This window comes from Leiobunum rupestre, chromosome 7, assembly GCF_980474605.1.
Source record: "Leiobunum rupestre chromosome 7, qqLeiRupe1.1.hap1, whole genome shotgun sequence".
NCBI lineage: Eukaryota > Metazoa > Arthropoda > Arachnida > Opiliones > Sclerosomatidae > Leiobunum > Leiobunum rupestre.
In genome coordinates, this window is record NC_143390.1 from 40,449,174 (window position 1) to 40,464,882 (window position 15,709).

Sequence of the window (15,709 nt, forward strand, 5' to 3'; positions counted from 1 at the left end):
GATGGCGCCACCGTCCCAAATCGGGCGCGTTATTCGAACGACGCCAAGAACGCCTCTCTTTATCTAATCAAGTCTCTAGGTTATTTTTCCGCATTTTTATGACTAAATGGGCTTTTATCCAATTTGTATCTTCTACTTAAGAGGAATTTCCAGCGACGCTGTTAATTTGAACGACGTCGCCTTTTCGTTTTGTTTTGCGGGTTAGCAGGTCTAAATTAGAATTCACTTTCTCCTTCTTATACCGGTACACTGGGACAGTGGCTTGCGTTTTTCCATGTTCATTCCTATTAAAGCGAGTCGATGAAGAAAACGCCTTTCTCGCCATCCATAAAGAAGTTAACAACGCGAAATACTTCTAGAGAATACGTCTAGAGCATTAGGTTTTATCAATACATTTCCTAAGGTTAAAAGACTGAATATTTAAAGCTCTTAGCTTTAAGAAACCTATTGTAAAAGCCTGATACTCTAGACGTTATTCGATAGAGGTATTTCGCGTTTTTTAAAGAAGTTAAGCGCGTCAAATACGTTAAGCGAATTATTATTTTTAAGCTATTTCCTAGGCCTAAACGACTGAATTTTTGAAGGTCTTAGTCCTAAGTATTGAATTGTAAAGCCGGACACTCCAGAAGTGGCTAAAAGTAGCAACGGTTCCCAAATTGATTGAATGTAGATTACGAAACAATAGGTTTATTTTTTCGTTCGGTTTTGATTATTTTATAGCCGCGTTCACACTAGACACTCTAGAAATGTTTTAAAACGGGTTCGAAAGATCAAATTGGAAATTTTCGGTGTCTACTGTATTAATAAACATTCGATAAATACTCTTGACACCAAAATTTTACAATTTTAGTTTTAGAAACCGTTTTAATACTAAACTTTTACAGTGTTAGTTTTCGAAACCGTTTTAAAACGTTTCCAAAGTGTCTAGTGTGAACACGGCTTATGTTAGATTAAATTAGATGGAGGTTAAGGTTAGTCATTAAATGAATTATAATTGTTTGATAAAGTACTTTGGGTTGCTATAAGCTAGGAGCCACAAACACAAGGAGAACACAGCTAGCCTTTAAACACGCTAACGCAGTGTTGTGACAAATTTCATCGGACGAGCCTTTACGTTGAGCGTTTTACGGAAAGGGGGAAGACAATTTACGGATTTTCCCCTTATGACGGCAGCAGGCGCTAAAGCGTCTAACCAATGAAAACTGTACACAAGAACCACGACTTTTGCGTTCACCTTGTGTGGGGTGCTGTGTTTGTTGCTCCTAGCTATAGGGAAGCATTGCTAAGTGTCGTCCTGACGTTATACTCTAGAGGTATTTCCCGTTCTTTAACCTCTCTATAAAAAGACGCGTTTTCACGCGTTAATACACTCGCGTGACTCGAATTCCCCCTGACCGCCTCCCGGGGATGTTTCTGCCTCATTATAATAACAACAGAACCGCATTCATTGTGAATTACCAGTCTCGAGTATAGGCGTAAAAGAAAACAAACATTAACGTAGTATTTCAAAATGAAAAATACAAAACAATACTGAAGTAACTTTAGGAAGCCGTAACAAATCAACCTCAACGTTCTAAACAAAAGAGCAAACTTCTATGTACAAACGGTAGGTACGGATACCTTCTGCAAAGAGATAAAAGGGGGCCATTGAAATCCACAGGTGTTTCCTGCTCGTGACGTCACCATCGTACGCGAGCAACCCAACAAAGAAAAACCGCTTTACGCTCGAGCTAATGAGCAGCGTACCCTCCCCCGCAACCCCCCATCTCCATTTTGTATTAATTCTGAATAACGAATACACTGGGCTCGCATTTGGGGGTGATGTCACGAAACCAGATGCCATTATAATGATACTACGAAGGGTTTGTTACAAAAAATTACCATCGAGGCTCGTATCGCGCGTAGAACGCGTTTTTCCAGCAGACGACATTCGCGTGTGATTTATCGCGGCGTTGTACGCGCCTGCGTGTAGGCTGCTCCTTATTGATTTCGTTTTGAAACTCGCGTTGTCTGCCACTTTCGGTAAAGGTCCCTCGGTTACGGTCCAGGGCGGTAGGGCTCTCCTTTGATCGTCGCCGCAGTTTGCGTCATGGAAACACGAAATACTCTCGAATTAGGCTTAAGTTGTAGCGCTTAGTCGCGACTTTTTCGCTGAGAAATCGAGCGGTCGTATAAAACGTAGGCTAGTTTTATTAGTAGGAGTTAAGTGACGTAGTGCCTGTAGTTTTCGCTATCAATCGAAATAAGCATGCCTTATCAGTACCAACGGCACGGAAAACCCGTCAATGTCTACAAGGTAATGTCTCTAATATACTTAGCGAAGTCCATGTGCTTGTGTAAGATGGGATGGGAATTGTCCCGGCTGTTGCGGCGCTCCGTAATACGACACTTATAAAGATGAATAGTGGATTCTATCATGTCCACGGGGAGATGTTTGCGGTGGTGGGATGTGGCTGTTGGGTCGGCGGTCGGCATATTTCATTGGAGATCCGCTTTATGGTCCCCGGCGGACTTCTAGGCGGGACAGCAGCGATATACTTGGGTGATTTAATACCGCATTGCGATTTATTTAGTCCTTTGCCGCTTTCGGACCTAAAAATAGTTAATTTTAAGATGGAGGTCAATTGTTGTCAATGTTTTGAGCTAAAAGTGTCGTGGTATAATCGTTTTTTAGGGATGGGTTTCGTGATTAAACACAAAATTTCATAATCAGATATCTTTAATTTGATTTTGCTTTTAATAAGAAAAAATATCTAAGGAAATTGCGGTTAAACTTTTACTGGTATTAAAAAAAATTATAGACATATAAGCTAATAAGTGATTGTGAAACATTTAAATGACAGACTTGAAAATATACGTTTATTTTGGCCATTAATTTTGCAAAATATATTTTATCTCGAAATTTGCTTAAATTATAATTTATCTATGTGTATTTCTTTTATTTTTATACTGTACGTGTTCAATTTCAACCGCCTTTTTGGACCTACCAAAATTAATATTATAATTACGAATTTTTCAAAAGTTATTAACTAAAGTACTCCGCAAAGAATTTCAAAAAGGAAAATGTAGAGATAAAATTTATTGTATTTTTATCGAATTTCTACAAATATATATGAATATATATACATAAATGTCACTTTTTAAATTTAATTTTATCACATTTCAAAAATTAAAAATATAGACAAAATATCATTCATTTTGAATAAACATTTTGTAGAATTTCAATAAGAAAAAATATAAAGATAAAATCGGATAAAATATTATTGATCAGGAATAAAATAACGATCGAAATTCAACCATATAGATACAAAATATTTAATTTCGAATGAGATTTTCATCGAATTTCAATAAGAAAAGATATAGATGAAATGAATATTTTGTAGAATTTCAATAAGAAAAAATAAATATTTTGTAGAATTTCAATAAGAAAAAATAAATATTTTGTAGAATTTCAATAAGAAAAAATAAATATTTTGTAGAATTTCAATAAGAAAAAATAAATATTTTGTAGAATTTCAATAAGAAAAAATAAATATTTTGTAGAATTTCAATAAGAAAAAATAAATATTTTGTAGAATTTCAATAAGAAAAAATAAATATTTTGTAGAATTTCAATAAGAAAAAATAAATATTTTGTAGAATTTCAATAAGAAAAAATAAATATTTTGTAGAATTTCAATAAGAAAAAATAAATATTTTGTAGAATTTCAATAAGAAAAATAAATATATTGTAGAATTTCAATAAGAAAAATAAATATATTGTAGAATTTCAATAAGAGAAAATATGGACCAAATAAATAATGTTGTCAAATTTCAATAAGAAATAATATATAGATAAAATGTCATTCATTTTAAACAAAACTTTCATCGAATTTCATTTTAAAAAATGGATAAAATTTCACTAATTTTTAATAAAACTCTGGTAGAATTTCAATAAGAAAGAATTATATAGATATCAATCTCTTATGACTAGGATTAAATATTTCCACGTACCGGGTGGCCATGCCTTTGATTTAATAATAAAAATGACACAATCCGATCTCCATCACTTCAGAAATCTCGACCTGGGAAATTTCTATATAACTGAAGCTATAACGTAATAGCAGTAATGATCTGAAATTATTATTCTCAAACGTCACTACTGCGCGGCGGCGTAAGATGAGCCAACCCACGCCTGTGGATAGTTCTAGTGATAAACCCAGAGAAAAGGGAGGAATTATAGTTAAGTCCCAGAATTAATTCAGATTGGCGCATACCGAATGGAACATGTCACCCTCGATCTAACATCACCGCGGATGCTTATGACTGGCTTCAGCCGCTTCCGAAATAAGTAGTCGCTGGATTGCCTTAATTACCACCGGAAGAAAGATGGCTGGGGGAAATTAACCTTACGGACAACCTCGTGTGGGCTTTAATTAAAAGAGATTTTTTGTTACTTTAAATTGCCTTTTGTGTTTTATCGCCCATAACCTTCCCTTACCGAAAAAAACGATGCCCTAGAGTAGTGCTTGGCAGTCAATTAATTTTTATCCATGAATAAAATAAGCTCGGCTATATTTAAATAATATTTAGTTAAATAACCAATATATTGGTTATAGTTGAATAAAACTTGTAAAATGTTTAAATAATCGAAAGTTAATAAGCCTATTATTTAAATAAAACAATCAATTATTTAAATAAATACCAGTTTTATTCAGATAAATGCTTGGTTGCGTAAAAAACATAATTAAATAAGTTAAAATGATATTCTTTTTACCAACGTTTTTTAAATAAATCGGAAAATTTGTGGATAATGAATAAATAATTCCGAACCTTACCCTAGAGAAAGTTTGGTGAAAGTCATTAAATGGGTGAAGTTGAAACCATTTTACTACACGCAATTGTCAGGTGAAACCGTGTCTTTTTTTAATGTGTTATCAGAAGTATATAAAGTCCTTATGGGAGAAGCATCCATCATGGGTGAAAATTTAAATTTAGCGCGTTAATTACCTCGCATAATGACCTAAAACGTAAAATTTACTACTGCCTAGTAAGTGTAGGGAGCTGTTGGCTCGCGTGGCATGAAGGGCTTTCCACCACCCTCCTATACGCAATTTAACCCGGCCACTTGAATTAAAAAAAGGCAATAAATGTCGCTAGGTGGTGCCTTTGGTATTAGCATAGCTTATTATTATTCTTATTATCTAATAATAATAATAATAATAATAATAATAATAATAATCAGCTAGGCTAATACCCAAGGCACCACTTTAGGCCTAAGTCATCAAGCGACTTTTGAAGCCTTTAATTCAGTTTATTTAAAAACTATATTTTGCCAGTGAAATAGTTTTAGAAAATGAATAGGATTAAGAATTTCGGTTTAAAATTCTTTTGAAAAATCGACGGGAACCAACCTGCAAATGCCTATGTTTCAAGCTCGTGGCTTTAGTTGTATATTCTGATATGAATACTTCTCTCATAAAATGTATGATGTACTTCTGGTGTTATGTAGGGGCTGGTTCCCTTAACTTTCGATGTTAAAAATTCCTCCGAAAGCGACTTTCACTAACCTTAATTGACGAAGGCGTTTGTTGTCGGTGCTTTGAACGAGTGGCTCAATTTTAAACTTTCTTAAAAAAAAGGCGGGAAATCATGACCAGTTTTTTCGTTTCATAGTCTACAGAATAAAGAGGTTAGAATTCAGGCGATATTAAGCTCCCGTATACGGCTAGCGTGAAAATACGATTGTTGTCTAAGTTCCCAATATTTATTAATGCGAAATAACTTACAAATAAGCTTAATTCAGGTCGTGAATGTTAAGTATCGAAATAATCCTAATAAATGTAAATGTATCCTGTTCTAGACGTTCTCTCTAGACGTTTAGTATACGGTAAAATTTTCTCTAATACGTCGGGCATATCAGGCTTTTTCTTCGCATTTCCTAAGCCTAATTACATGTTTTACGCGTTGGCATCTCAAACTTCGACTGATTCTCTAGACGTACTAGATGAGTTTAAGCACTCGACGTTACGAACGCGAACAACTAGGCTTCCACGGTGCTTCGCGGGCGTTTCGTCAAACTAACTTGGCAACGTTGTCAAATCATTCTAGAGTTCCGTTAAAATGTGATATAAGCGTGACTTATTCAAAATTGTGTACGCGTTTCTTGCACGTACATTTTGTATTCGAATAAATAACCGTACCTGACTAATAGCATGTTTGGATGAAAGGAAGAAATTAATGGTACCACTACCTTTCTGATTTGAATTGTAGTTTAGAATCCGCTTTTCCAACACCACGATTTTTTTGGCTTTAGATGGTGATTAAGATAACGAACCTTCGCCGCAAATATTACGGTACTGGTTTTTAGGAAAATTTAAATAATTAAATTTTAAATATTTTCTATCTTAATAAAGGATAAATGACTGATTAGTTATCCTTGACTTTTCATCGAGATTGTAATCCATTCAGGAAATATTAACTTTAAAGTAAAATAACGCTAATTAATATAGATTTTATTTCAATATATCGTATCCACCCTTTTGGGGGAAAAGCATTTTTTTTCAGATGGTTAATTTTATCAAAGAAAATTTAGATGAGGTACAGAAACTTTAACTTATCTTAAAGGGAATATAACCTATATTATTTCTGTAGTTTGCCAAATGGGTTCTTATATTTTCCGCTCCCTTCTATGCTTATGACATTTTCGGTGCTGCTTATTGGTTTGTTGTGGATGTAATGCCCAAAATTGTTTTGGTCTCCCGTGGAGGAAATATTAGCTAATTAATAATATTTAACTTTACCGAAAGTCAGTATCTCTAACGTATCCCAAGATTAAACTTCAATTTCTTTAATTTCTTTCATTTAACTAACTACAAATTCTGTAAATTATAGATTTATCCATTCACAAAAGCATCAATAAGCAATATCAAATGTAGACTTAAAATTTATAATTTTTGATTAATTAAAAATTTATTATTCAAAATTCATCGGGTGCTAATTATTATATTTTAAAATATTTCATTCTGAAAGGGTGTTACCAAAGCTACGATAATGCGATTTTAGAAGGTATTGCGTAAAGACATTGTTTTTGAAAACTCGTAGACAATAATGAGTTTCGCAAAAAAAACCTTGAAGTTAACGTCACAATCGTGACATTAAAAAACATTTATGTATGCGTATATTATTTTCCCAGCTGAATTTGTTCAAGTACAAAAATTATAAGATCATAATTTCCTATTCTCTTCCTCTTAGAAATATTCCTGTTATAATATAACACGAAATTGACCCTAAATTGAAAGGTTAAGAAATATTCGAAAATACGACCAGTATATCGGACTTTGTTTTCTAAGCCTATCGACTTGTAGATTAGGCTTAAGAATTAGCTTGAAAAAGGCTGACATAGCGGAACTATTCTCCATAAATGAATTTTGTTTTCGTAACTTCTCTAACGTAAAGAAAAGCTTCCTTGTTTGCAAGCTGACGAAAATCCATATTTAATTATCTTCATTTAGATAGACAACGAGTGTAGATAAATTATGTAAATACCACCTCAGAATCAACACGATTTGGTAATTAGAAATCCCATAGGTTTTCCTTTAGGTACGATGTATCGCATGACGTCATCATTACTCCCTATCTATCCAAGCTTGAGTCACCCTCACCATCTTGGCCGTGTACTTCGTGAAACCCTGTTATAAAAGGGCGTAAACTTGACCTATCTACAGCCCTTAGTTGAATTGTGCCGTAACGTATCGTTCAACACCGAACCAGCCTAATCTGATACACCGCCGTAAGTCCAATTTAGCACACGAGCACGTAATCTTGACCCTCCCATCTCCCTATAAACCGCAATGTCAGATAATTAATCGGTATTCTCCTATCTACATAGACAACGCGTCTAACGGACTTATCAATAAGTAAACAGTGTCCCGTCACTTTTTATTAAAGAAGGCTACGAGAGCGGAATAGACCTTTTAGTTCCGATGATTGACGGGAGATGTCGCTTTTAAGGGAACACGCCCTTTTTCGTCAACCGCGTGTATTAAATCAACCTTCTCTTCACCCCTATCGGCTTTTTCAGATGCGGGGATGCTAAGCCTTAATCTTGACTACTTTATCTATAACAAAAAGCGTTAGTTTTGCGTCATTGTAAACGGAGACGAGTCGAAGGTGTCTCCATCTTGTTGGAAAAAATGGCGTAAGCAGCCTACTTCTCCAGGGGTATAAATAGGGCGTTGGTTTGGTCTGTTTTACGCGTTGGGTTCTGAACTATAACTCGCAGGCTCGCGTGATGACGTTCATTAGCTAAGTGTGTACCCTACTTTTTTCCCTCATTTTGAAAAGGGGGTCATTGGGGAAATGCCAATAATGATATTCGGACATTGTAAAGGCTTGACCAGTTCCTGACGGAATCCAGGTTGGACACTGATGTTTTGAATTTGTGATTTGTTTATGTCGATAGGGGGCACTGCGGTCGGGGGAATTCATTTCTCGTACTAATCGAGGTTAATTGATGTTTTGATGGAGCGCTATTGAAAAACCATTGGCTTAAATTGAGTGGTATGTCAATAAAGAGGTTATAAAGGCAAAATACGTCGAGATAATACGTGAGGTTGATTCACACATTGCTAACAGCCTATCGGGGAAACAAACCTTTAACGCTTCTGTTTATACCAGGTGGCGCCATTTTGAAGTTTCTATAAATTATCGTGGCCTTATTGTTAACTGTTTTTTCTCAGTTCTACAATGCTTCCCCAGCTCTCCCACTAAAAAGAGCTAATGAATTCGTCCATAGGTTTGACTGCACAATAGTTGATTTTATAAAATGTCTTTACGCTTGCCCAACTTGTTGAAATGTTGCACTGGAATAGTTCAGCCAATGACTAAGAATGAGTTCATAAACTCTTTAGTGGGAGAGAAAACGGATTCACAGCTGAAGCGGGGAGGCAACATTTCAACAAGATGGCCAAGGTTATTTTATAAAAAGAACTATTTCAAGAACAAGCTGGGCAGTCGTAACGAATTTATGGAAGGCCTATTACTGATTTATTGTCAAAAATATATTTCTAACACCATTTTTTTAAGCGATGTTTTATGTAAAAACTATAAACAACAGCTCAACTTTGTAAAAATGATCCGTAGTTTTTCGTAGTTTTTCGATATTTTTAAATGGCAGACTGTTAGCGCCATCTGATAAGACTTTTATTATTTAAAAATTGGCCTCTAATGGCGTTATCCTACGGCAATCTTCTCGATTTCTAAATATGCCGTTACCCCTACGAAAGTAAATGCAGATATTTTGGTCCAAAATCATATTCTATTGAAGTAAAAAGTAATTTTTAATTTCGATATCTAGATGTATTTGTTTATGTGGGTATGTTTTAAATATTTTGACGACTTAGGAATAAATTCTCCATCCTACTGAACTAAATCCTTCACTTAAACGCGTTATAATATAGAGGTACCAGCATCCTCGACCAACTACAAACCTAATTAACTCAAAAAAAACAAAAGTGTTTACGGAAAATCGGAATGAAATAAAACAAACAATGCAACTACGTATTATTATAAAGGGTGTAAACTTTTCATTTCCTCCTTTTAAGGGGGAAGAATATAGTAAAAGCCTCTTTTTCGTTCAAGCTGAACGTTTCTATTTTAACAATTACACAATTGAATTATATTTTTTATTAGGCTGAACCTTCTTCTAGTGCTTAAAATAATATTGATAATTATAATATTAATAATTAACGAGATATAAGATCCTAACTAAAGGGTAGTTTGGGCGTTTGCCCAGCTTGTTTAGCTTCGGGGGTCCGAACTAAAACGTAATAACTTAATTAATTTTAGATTTGAAATTGTCAAAATTATTTTAATCACTAAACAAGAGGCTGTTTTACACATAAATATTAATTTTAGAGGTTAAAATACAAAATTAAAAGAGTTCAGCTTGAAATAGCGCGAAAGTAGACAAAGGCCACTGTAGTCTTCCCCCTTAAAGTGAAATTTATTATAATTTTCTTAAGACATATTTCTTGTAGACGAAACTTGCCAGACAATAGGAGCTATCAGCGGGCCAGGTGATAAGACTGTCTTTGTTACCTTAATGACGCGACCTGTCAACAAAGAATGGCTGTTACGGCTCCAAAATATACAAGGTTACACCAGGCGCGAAGCTATACTTATATCGCGTTTTAAAGTTTTATAGAAAAGTCTATATAACATCCTTTAGGGAGGGAAGGCGGGGGACTCCGGTTTCGCTTAACACTGGCTGGAATATCAGGTGCGAGGGTAAAGTGTGTATAGTTCGAACGGTAACCCGTACACATTATCCAACTAGTCGTAGATAAGGGCCGTTATATTCCCGGGCGCAGATGTGTAATTTTATCCGTAGAGGAACACCGCGTAGTCAGTCAGTGTAATCTTTCTAACTCCGCTTGTTGCGCCAGTAATAGTTAAGAGCTAGCCGGTAAAGAGTGCCAGAGTGAAGTTTGGCTCGCTTAGTGCGTAACGGGTTCGGATCCTGCATCAGGGCCATCCGTTGATTTTGCTGGATAAAAGAAAAACATTTTCAATACCATCGCGGTGATTTTTGGGATATAAAAGCGAGTTGTTGCTGGTTTAATCGCCATAGCGTATTGGTACGAGTTGCCGAGTTGATCGGCAGGAGCTTATCGAAGACAGCGAGGCTAATTTATTAGGGCTCGGGTCATTAGCGACAGCCTTATCTGATTCATTTTCCGATTACTTCGATTTTAAACGTATTTGCGAATATTATTTGAAAATGAATATGAACAAACTGTTTATGGATACTCTAAATTTCGTGAATAATAATACCAACAGTAACGGACAATTTAAACCCAATGTGACTTTGAAATCTACCGCCAACACGCTGTTGGAGTATTGCTTGCCTAAGAATGTCGTCAAGGTCTGGTACTTCTTTCTTTAATTTGGTTTTTCGAAATGTTTTCGTCAGAATAATCGGTTTATCATACTAGTTTTTGCGTTTAGTTGCTGTGCTAGTAAAAACAACGCGAAGAAAGTAAAATGTTGTTTTAAATTAGTGAAATGTTTTCCATATAACTTTAATTTAGGTCATGATAAGTGTCCCAACCATAAAATAATAGTAAAAAAAAAGTCATCTATATAGGAAAATTTACCTGCCTTATACCTTAACGTTTTATTGTAAAGTTTGAATATTTTATCTTGGTCATTCTGATCGTATTGACCATTAGAAATAGCGTAATAAGTTGTATTTAAAAATATTTTTTTTTATAAATATTTCGATTTTTATTATAAAAGGTCAAATTTTTAAGTATATTTTCTTGGAGAATCTTAAAATCTCAGTAGTTTCTTAAAATATAACATATCTTTATGACCGTGTTGCTACTTGTTGGTGGAATAATGATAATTTTATTTTATGGTTCCAACAATTTTATAATTTCCTAATTTATCTAATCCCCTTTTGACGACAAAGTGTTTAATGTCACCAACTAAATATAACGCCTATAAAAGCATTTCGTTGATAGGGTTTATCAAAGATAAGATTTCGAAAGTTTCTGTTGCTAAATAACAATTGTAATCTCCAAATTCCTATTGTCATATTTCAACCGAATTCGAAATCTGAAAGCCTGTTCTTTCGTGCGTTTAATCAGTAATTCTTAATTGCCGTGTTATGCATAAGTTAGCGTCATCACAACTTGGCAATGAAATAAAAACTAGCGGAAAATACCTTTACGTTTTATTCAAATTGGCTTTTTTATTGCGCTTTGATTTCTCCGAAAACTGAAGCGTATAGAAATCGAGTTTTCCACGCTCACGTATTCGTATGTTTGTATGTTCAGCGGATCTCTCGAAATTTCAATATCTCGCGAAAGGCTGTACTCATTTCCTTGTAGCTGTGGTTTTTATTGTACCATACAAATTTATGTATATAGATTGATTAGTCAGTATAATGGGTAATAATTTAAATGAGCTATGGCAATATGAAATCGAATTATAATCAATTGAGTTTATTTGTATTTTAGCTAAATAAATTTCTTAAGGTTTAGTAGTAGTCTTAAGTAGTACATTTTATTTTACATTTTATGTAAAAATCACAAAATCGTGAACAACGAAAATCGGGGTAGAAGCATGTAGCTTTGATTACAGGTTTATTATAACAGGTTGTTCTTAAGTTTCATGTGCCAGTAATCGGTGTACAGAAACTACAGATCCACCATTTTTGTGAAAGTTCACAGGAAAATGTAAGGAAATGAATAGTTGATTTTATAAAATGTGTTAATGCTTGCCCAACTTGTCGAAATGTTGCCCTGGAATAGTTCAGCCAATGCCTAAGAATGAGTTCATAAACTCTTTCGTGGGAGAGAAAACGGATCCACAGCTGAAGCGGGGAGGCAACATTTCAACAAGGTGGCCAAGGTTATTTTATAAAAAGAACTATTGCATTTAGAATCTGAAATAATTCTGAAATTCTTAAATTTGACAGAAAATGTTTTACTTTGTTAATTAAAATTTAGATTTATCTCGAGTTAATTTAGTGAAAAAACTGTAAATTGTGACAAAGCGGAAATTTTAATTTATTTCAAAACAACAAATCGCATTTTCAAATTTAGAGCTCCAAATATTATTAAACCACTACTATTTGTACGGTATTCTGAGTTTTGTTTATGACTTTATTTGGTCGGCTGTCGAGGGTGTACCATAAATAAATTTTTATTACCCATAATCAAAGTGATGGCCGTATCAAATGAGGTTAAACGAGCCGCGACACCTTTTTGGAGTATCCGTAGATTAATTACGAACGCTGCGCACGCCCCCAAAGGCGATCCAATTCCGCAATCGTTGCTTGAATATATTTACACTCGATTAAAGCGCGACTAATTTGTTTGGATGGCGCCCAAAGTAAACTTCACGAAGGCCCCCTCAACCATCCGTTATTTCGTTTTTTATCTTTGTTGACCCCATCTCTTTCATTCGTGGATCGTTGCCAGGACAACCGTTAGTTTTCCGCCGCTATTTTCAATTAAACGTTTTAATTGTATAAGAGTAACCCGACAGTTTCCTACGATGTTACCAGAAGGGTACGGTTTATTAACGTCAATATGACGGAGTAACGACTGATAGTTTTTATTCGCTTTCAATTTAATATAGTTTTCGGGTCGGATGTTTGAACTTCCCGGATAGACCCATTCTCGATGTGCTTTCTCAAATATGTTGTATATAGATATAATTAGCGAATAAGTAGATTAGTCCATTATGAAAAGGGATAATAAAGCTAAACCCTAAACAAATTTGAAGAAATTTAAAAAGTTACTAAGAGCTCGTACCGATAGGTCTTCGAGCGAACAAAAAGACGTGAAACTCGGACCAAATAGATCTTCGAGTGAAAAACTAAATTAAATAAAATAGCCAGAAATTCCAACGGTAGACCGGTTTCGTCCTATTTGGATCTCGTCAGTACCGTGCGGGAAATCTGGCTCGCGACTATAACACCGAATAGAGAAACTAAAACTAAATATTAAAAATTTCAAAACGAGTTGCGTAGCAACGAAAAGCCGAATAGGGGGAGAGTGGTGGAGATTAGTATATATAGCTAGCGCCATTAAAATTAAACCTTCGAAGGATCGATACAGTTAGGAACGAATTTCCAATCCATCTAATAGCTTTAAAAAAGTAATTACATTATGAATTTAGTTTCGCACTATTTCTTCTTCTGAAAAGTATTTTGAAAAACAGCGGGAACCTTCTAAGCTACAAGTTTCATTTGATTAACATTAAACAGAAAATATTGTAGGAAGATGGATACTTATCCCTTAAAATACATGTTATATACTTCTGCTCGTGTCAATCCTTGCCATATTTTGAAAATTCAGTTCTTCTTGAAGACAAAAATTCCGCTGCGTAGACGCAAATAAAAACCTAGTGTTGTAAGTCGGAAAATTTTCCGGAAAATGACCGAGGCCTTTTTTCCGGAAAAATTTCCGTATTTTTCCGAAAAAAATAAAAAAAAAAGTTTTCATTCCATGATTAGTCTAATATATTGTTTGCAAATTGAAATAAAGCGGTATTTTCGCCTCATTTTTTCGAATCTGAAAGTAAAGTTTAAACTGATTAACAATGTAACGCTATTAATGTTTTGTAGTATGTTTACTGATATTAGACATTTTATATCGATAAAAAGTTCAAAACATTAAAAACCCTTGTATGGTAATTTATGTTTCAAATTTTTATTTTTCCGATTTGCGGAAAATTTTCCGGAAACTTTTCTGGAAAATTTTCCGCATTTTATTTTTCCGGAAAATTAACAACAAAAAAACCTAACGCTGGTGGTTTCTTCTCGCCTGTTCTCGGACTAAAAGTGTACTCTTTTTACCCCAAAACATTTTATTCACCTGTTCCGGGGATAAATAATAATAAATAAATAATAATTAATAATCAGCTATAGGCTAATACCCAAGGCACCACCTTTGTCCCAAGTCATCTAGCGACTTATAATGCCTTTAAACAGGGGGCCGGGTTAAGAATTACTCCGGCCCACAAACTATTCGCTTGTTCCGGAGTATTAGGGCTACTCTTTTTACTCCTTCTGAAAAGGTGTAAATGAGTAAATCGGGTTTTGTCGTCTGCTAGCCAGAATTTATGTGCTAAAAAAGCCACAGGCAGCCATTATGGAAAAACGTTTTTACTTCGACTCGAACTATTCGCCCCCACATACTAAAATGACGTCATAGCCTTACTCTTCTTACCCTACTCCGAAATACCGGAACAAGCGTAAAGAAACCGCCTATTGTCGAACAAACGGAACACTTCCGCAATTTTTCCGCAACGACCCATTTGATTTTCTTCCACATTTTTACCACAGAAGTCCAGCATTTACAGCCGACCATAAGTCTATAATATTGTTCCATAAGTTTGTCACTTTGGGGAATATTTTACTCAGAGCTAATAACGGAGTTACGTCATCACAAGAAGAAAATCTCCCCCTAGCGAGGCGCTGTCGAAGGCTACGTGTGACGCGTTAGCGAGCGGACGCCAAACGACGACGAAGCCTTAATGCAGTCTGTCTTGTGAATAGCTCTCGGTAAAACTTTTGCGTATGAAGAATAAGAAGTGTCACACTTATGTAATAATATTATACACTTATGCTAAAAATTAAGTCTTACGACGCGATTGAAACACAGGCCAGCTACGTTTTTTCATGAAGTCCCTAAGTATAAATGACAACATTCTTGGTCGTACTATAAACCTATGAATGAATATTTATCGACCTTTTGAAATACAATCCCTTTTAAAACCATTATCTTGATTCGCAGTTATGAATGAATAAATGACTTTTTTTATTTTTATCAAACAAATCACTTTTAAATCGGGGAGAAAACCATTTAAATGGATTCATAAGTGCCATACATTTGCTATCGTCAAAACACTTGGCGAAAATTAAATATAAACAAAAACCAAAAGAAGTGACAATATTTGATGAAAAATAAACTAATTTCAATACATACAGTTAAACTAAAAAGGAAAACATTTGGGCACTATGTAGGTAAACTTTAAGCTCTCAACGGTTCAAAATTGTTTTCCTCACAAGAAGATCAAGCATTTAAAAACGGGGGTCTGAAACGAAATTTTAAATTACCCAAAAATCATCGAAAAAGATTTTTACTGACGAGGAGACTACCCGAGGTGATAATCACCGATTTTGTTGAAACTAGGTGGGTATGTATACCTT

General features: G+C 34.7%; 1 protein-coding gene across 3 annotated transcripts in view; it reads left to right on the top strand.

Moving 5' to 3' along the window:
• LOC149936307 (calpain-B-like) overlaps positions 1–15,709 on the top strand; it is a 41,452-nt gene that overhangs the window by 2,071 nt on the left and 23,672 nt on the right. The window contains exon 1 of one of the 3 annotated variants that reach the window (XM_090154862.1): positions 2,007–2,296. The exons of 1 other annotated variant lie outside the window; for it this stretch is intronic. In XM_090154862.1, the coding sequence (XP_090010988.1) occupies positions 2,249–2,296 (48 nt within the window). In that variant the 5' untranslated portion in view covers positions 2,007–2,248. Of the gene's footprint in view, positions 1–2,006; positions 2,297–10,417; positions 10,907–15,709 lie in introns of those variants that run through there. One more of the 3 variants, XM_090154861.1, reaches the window with a different exon arrangement.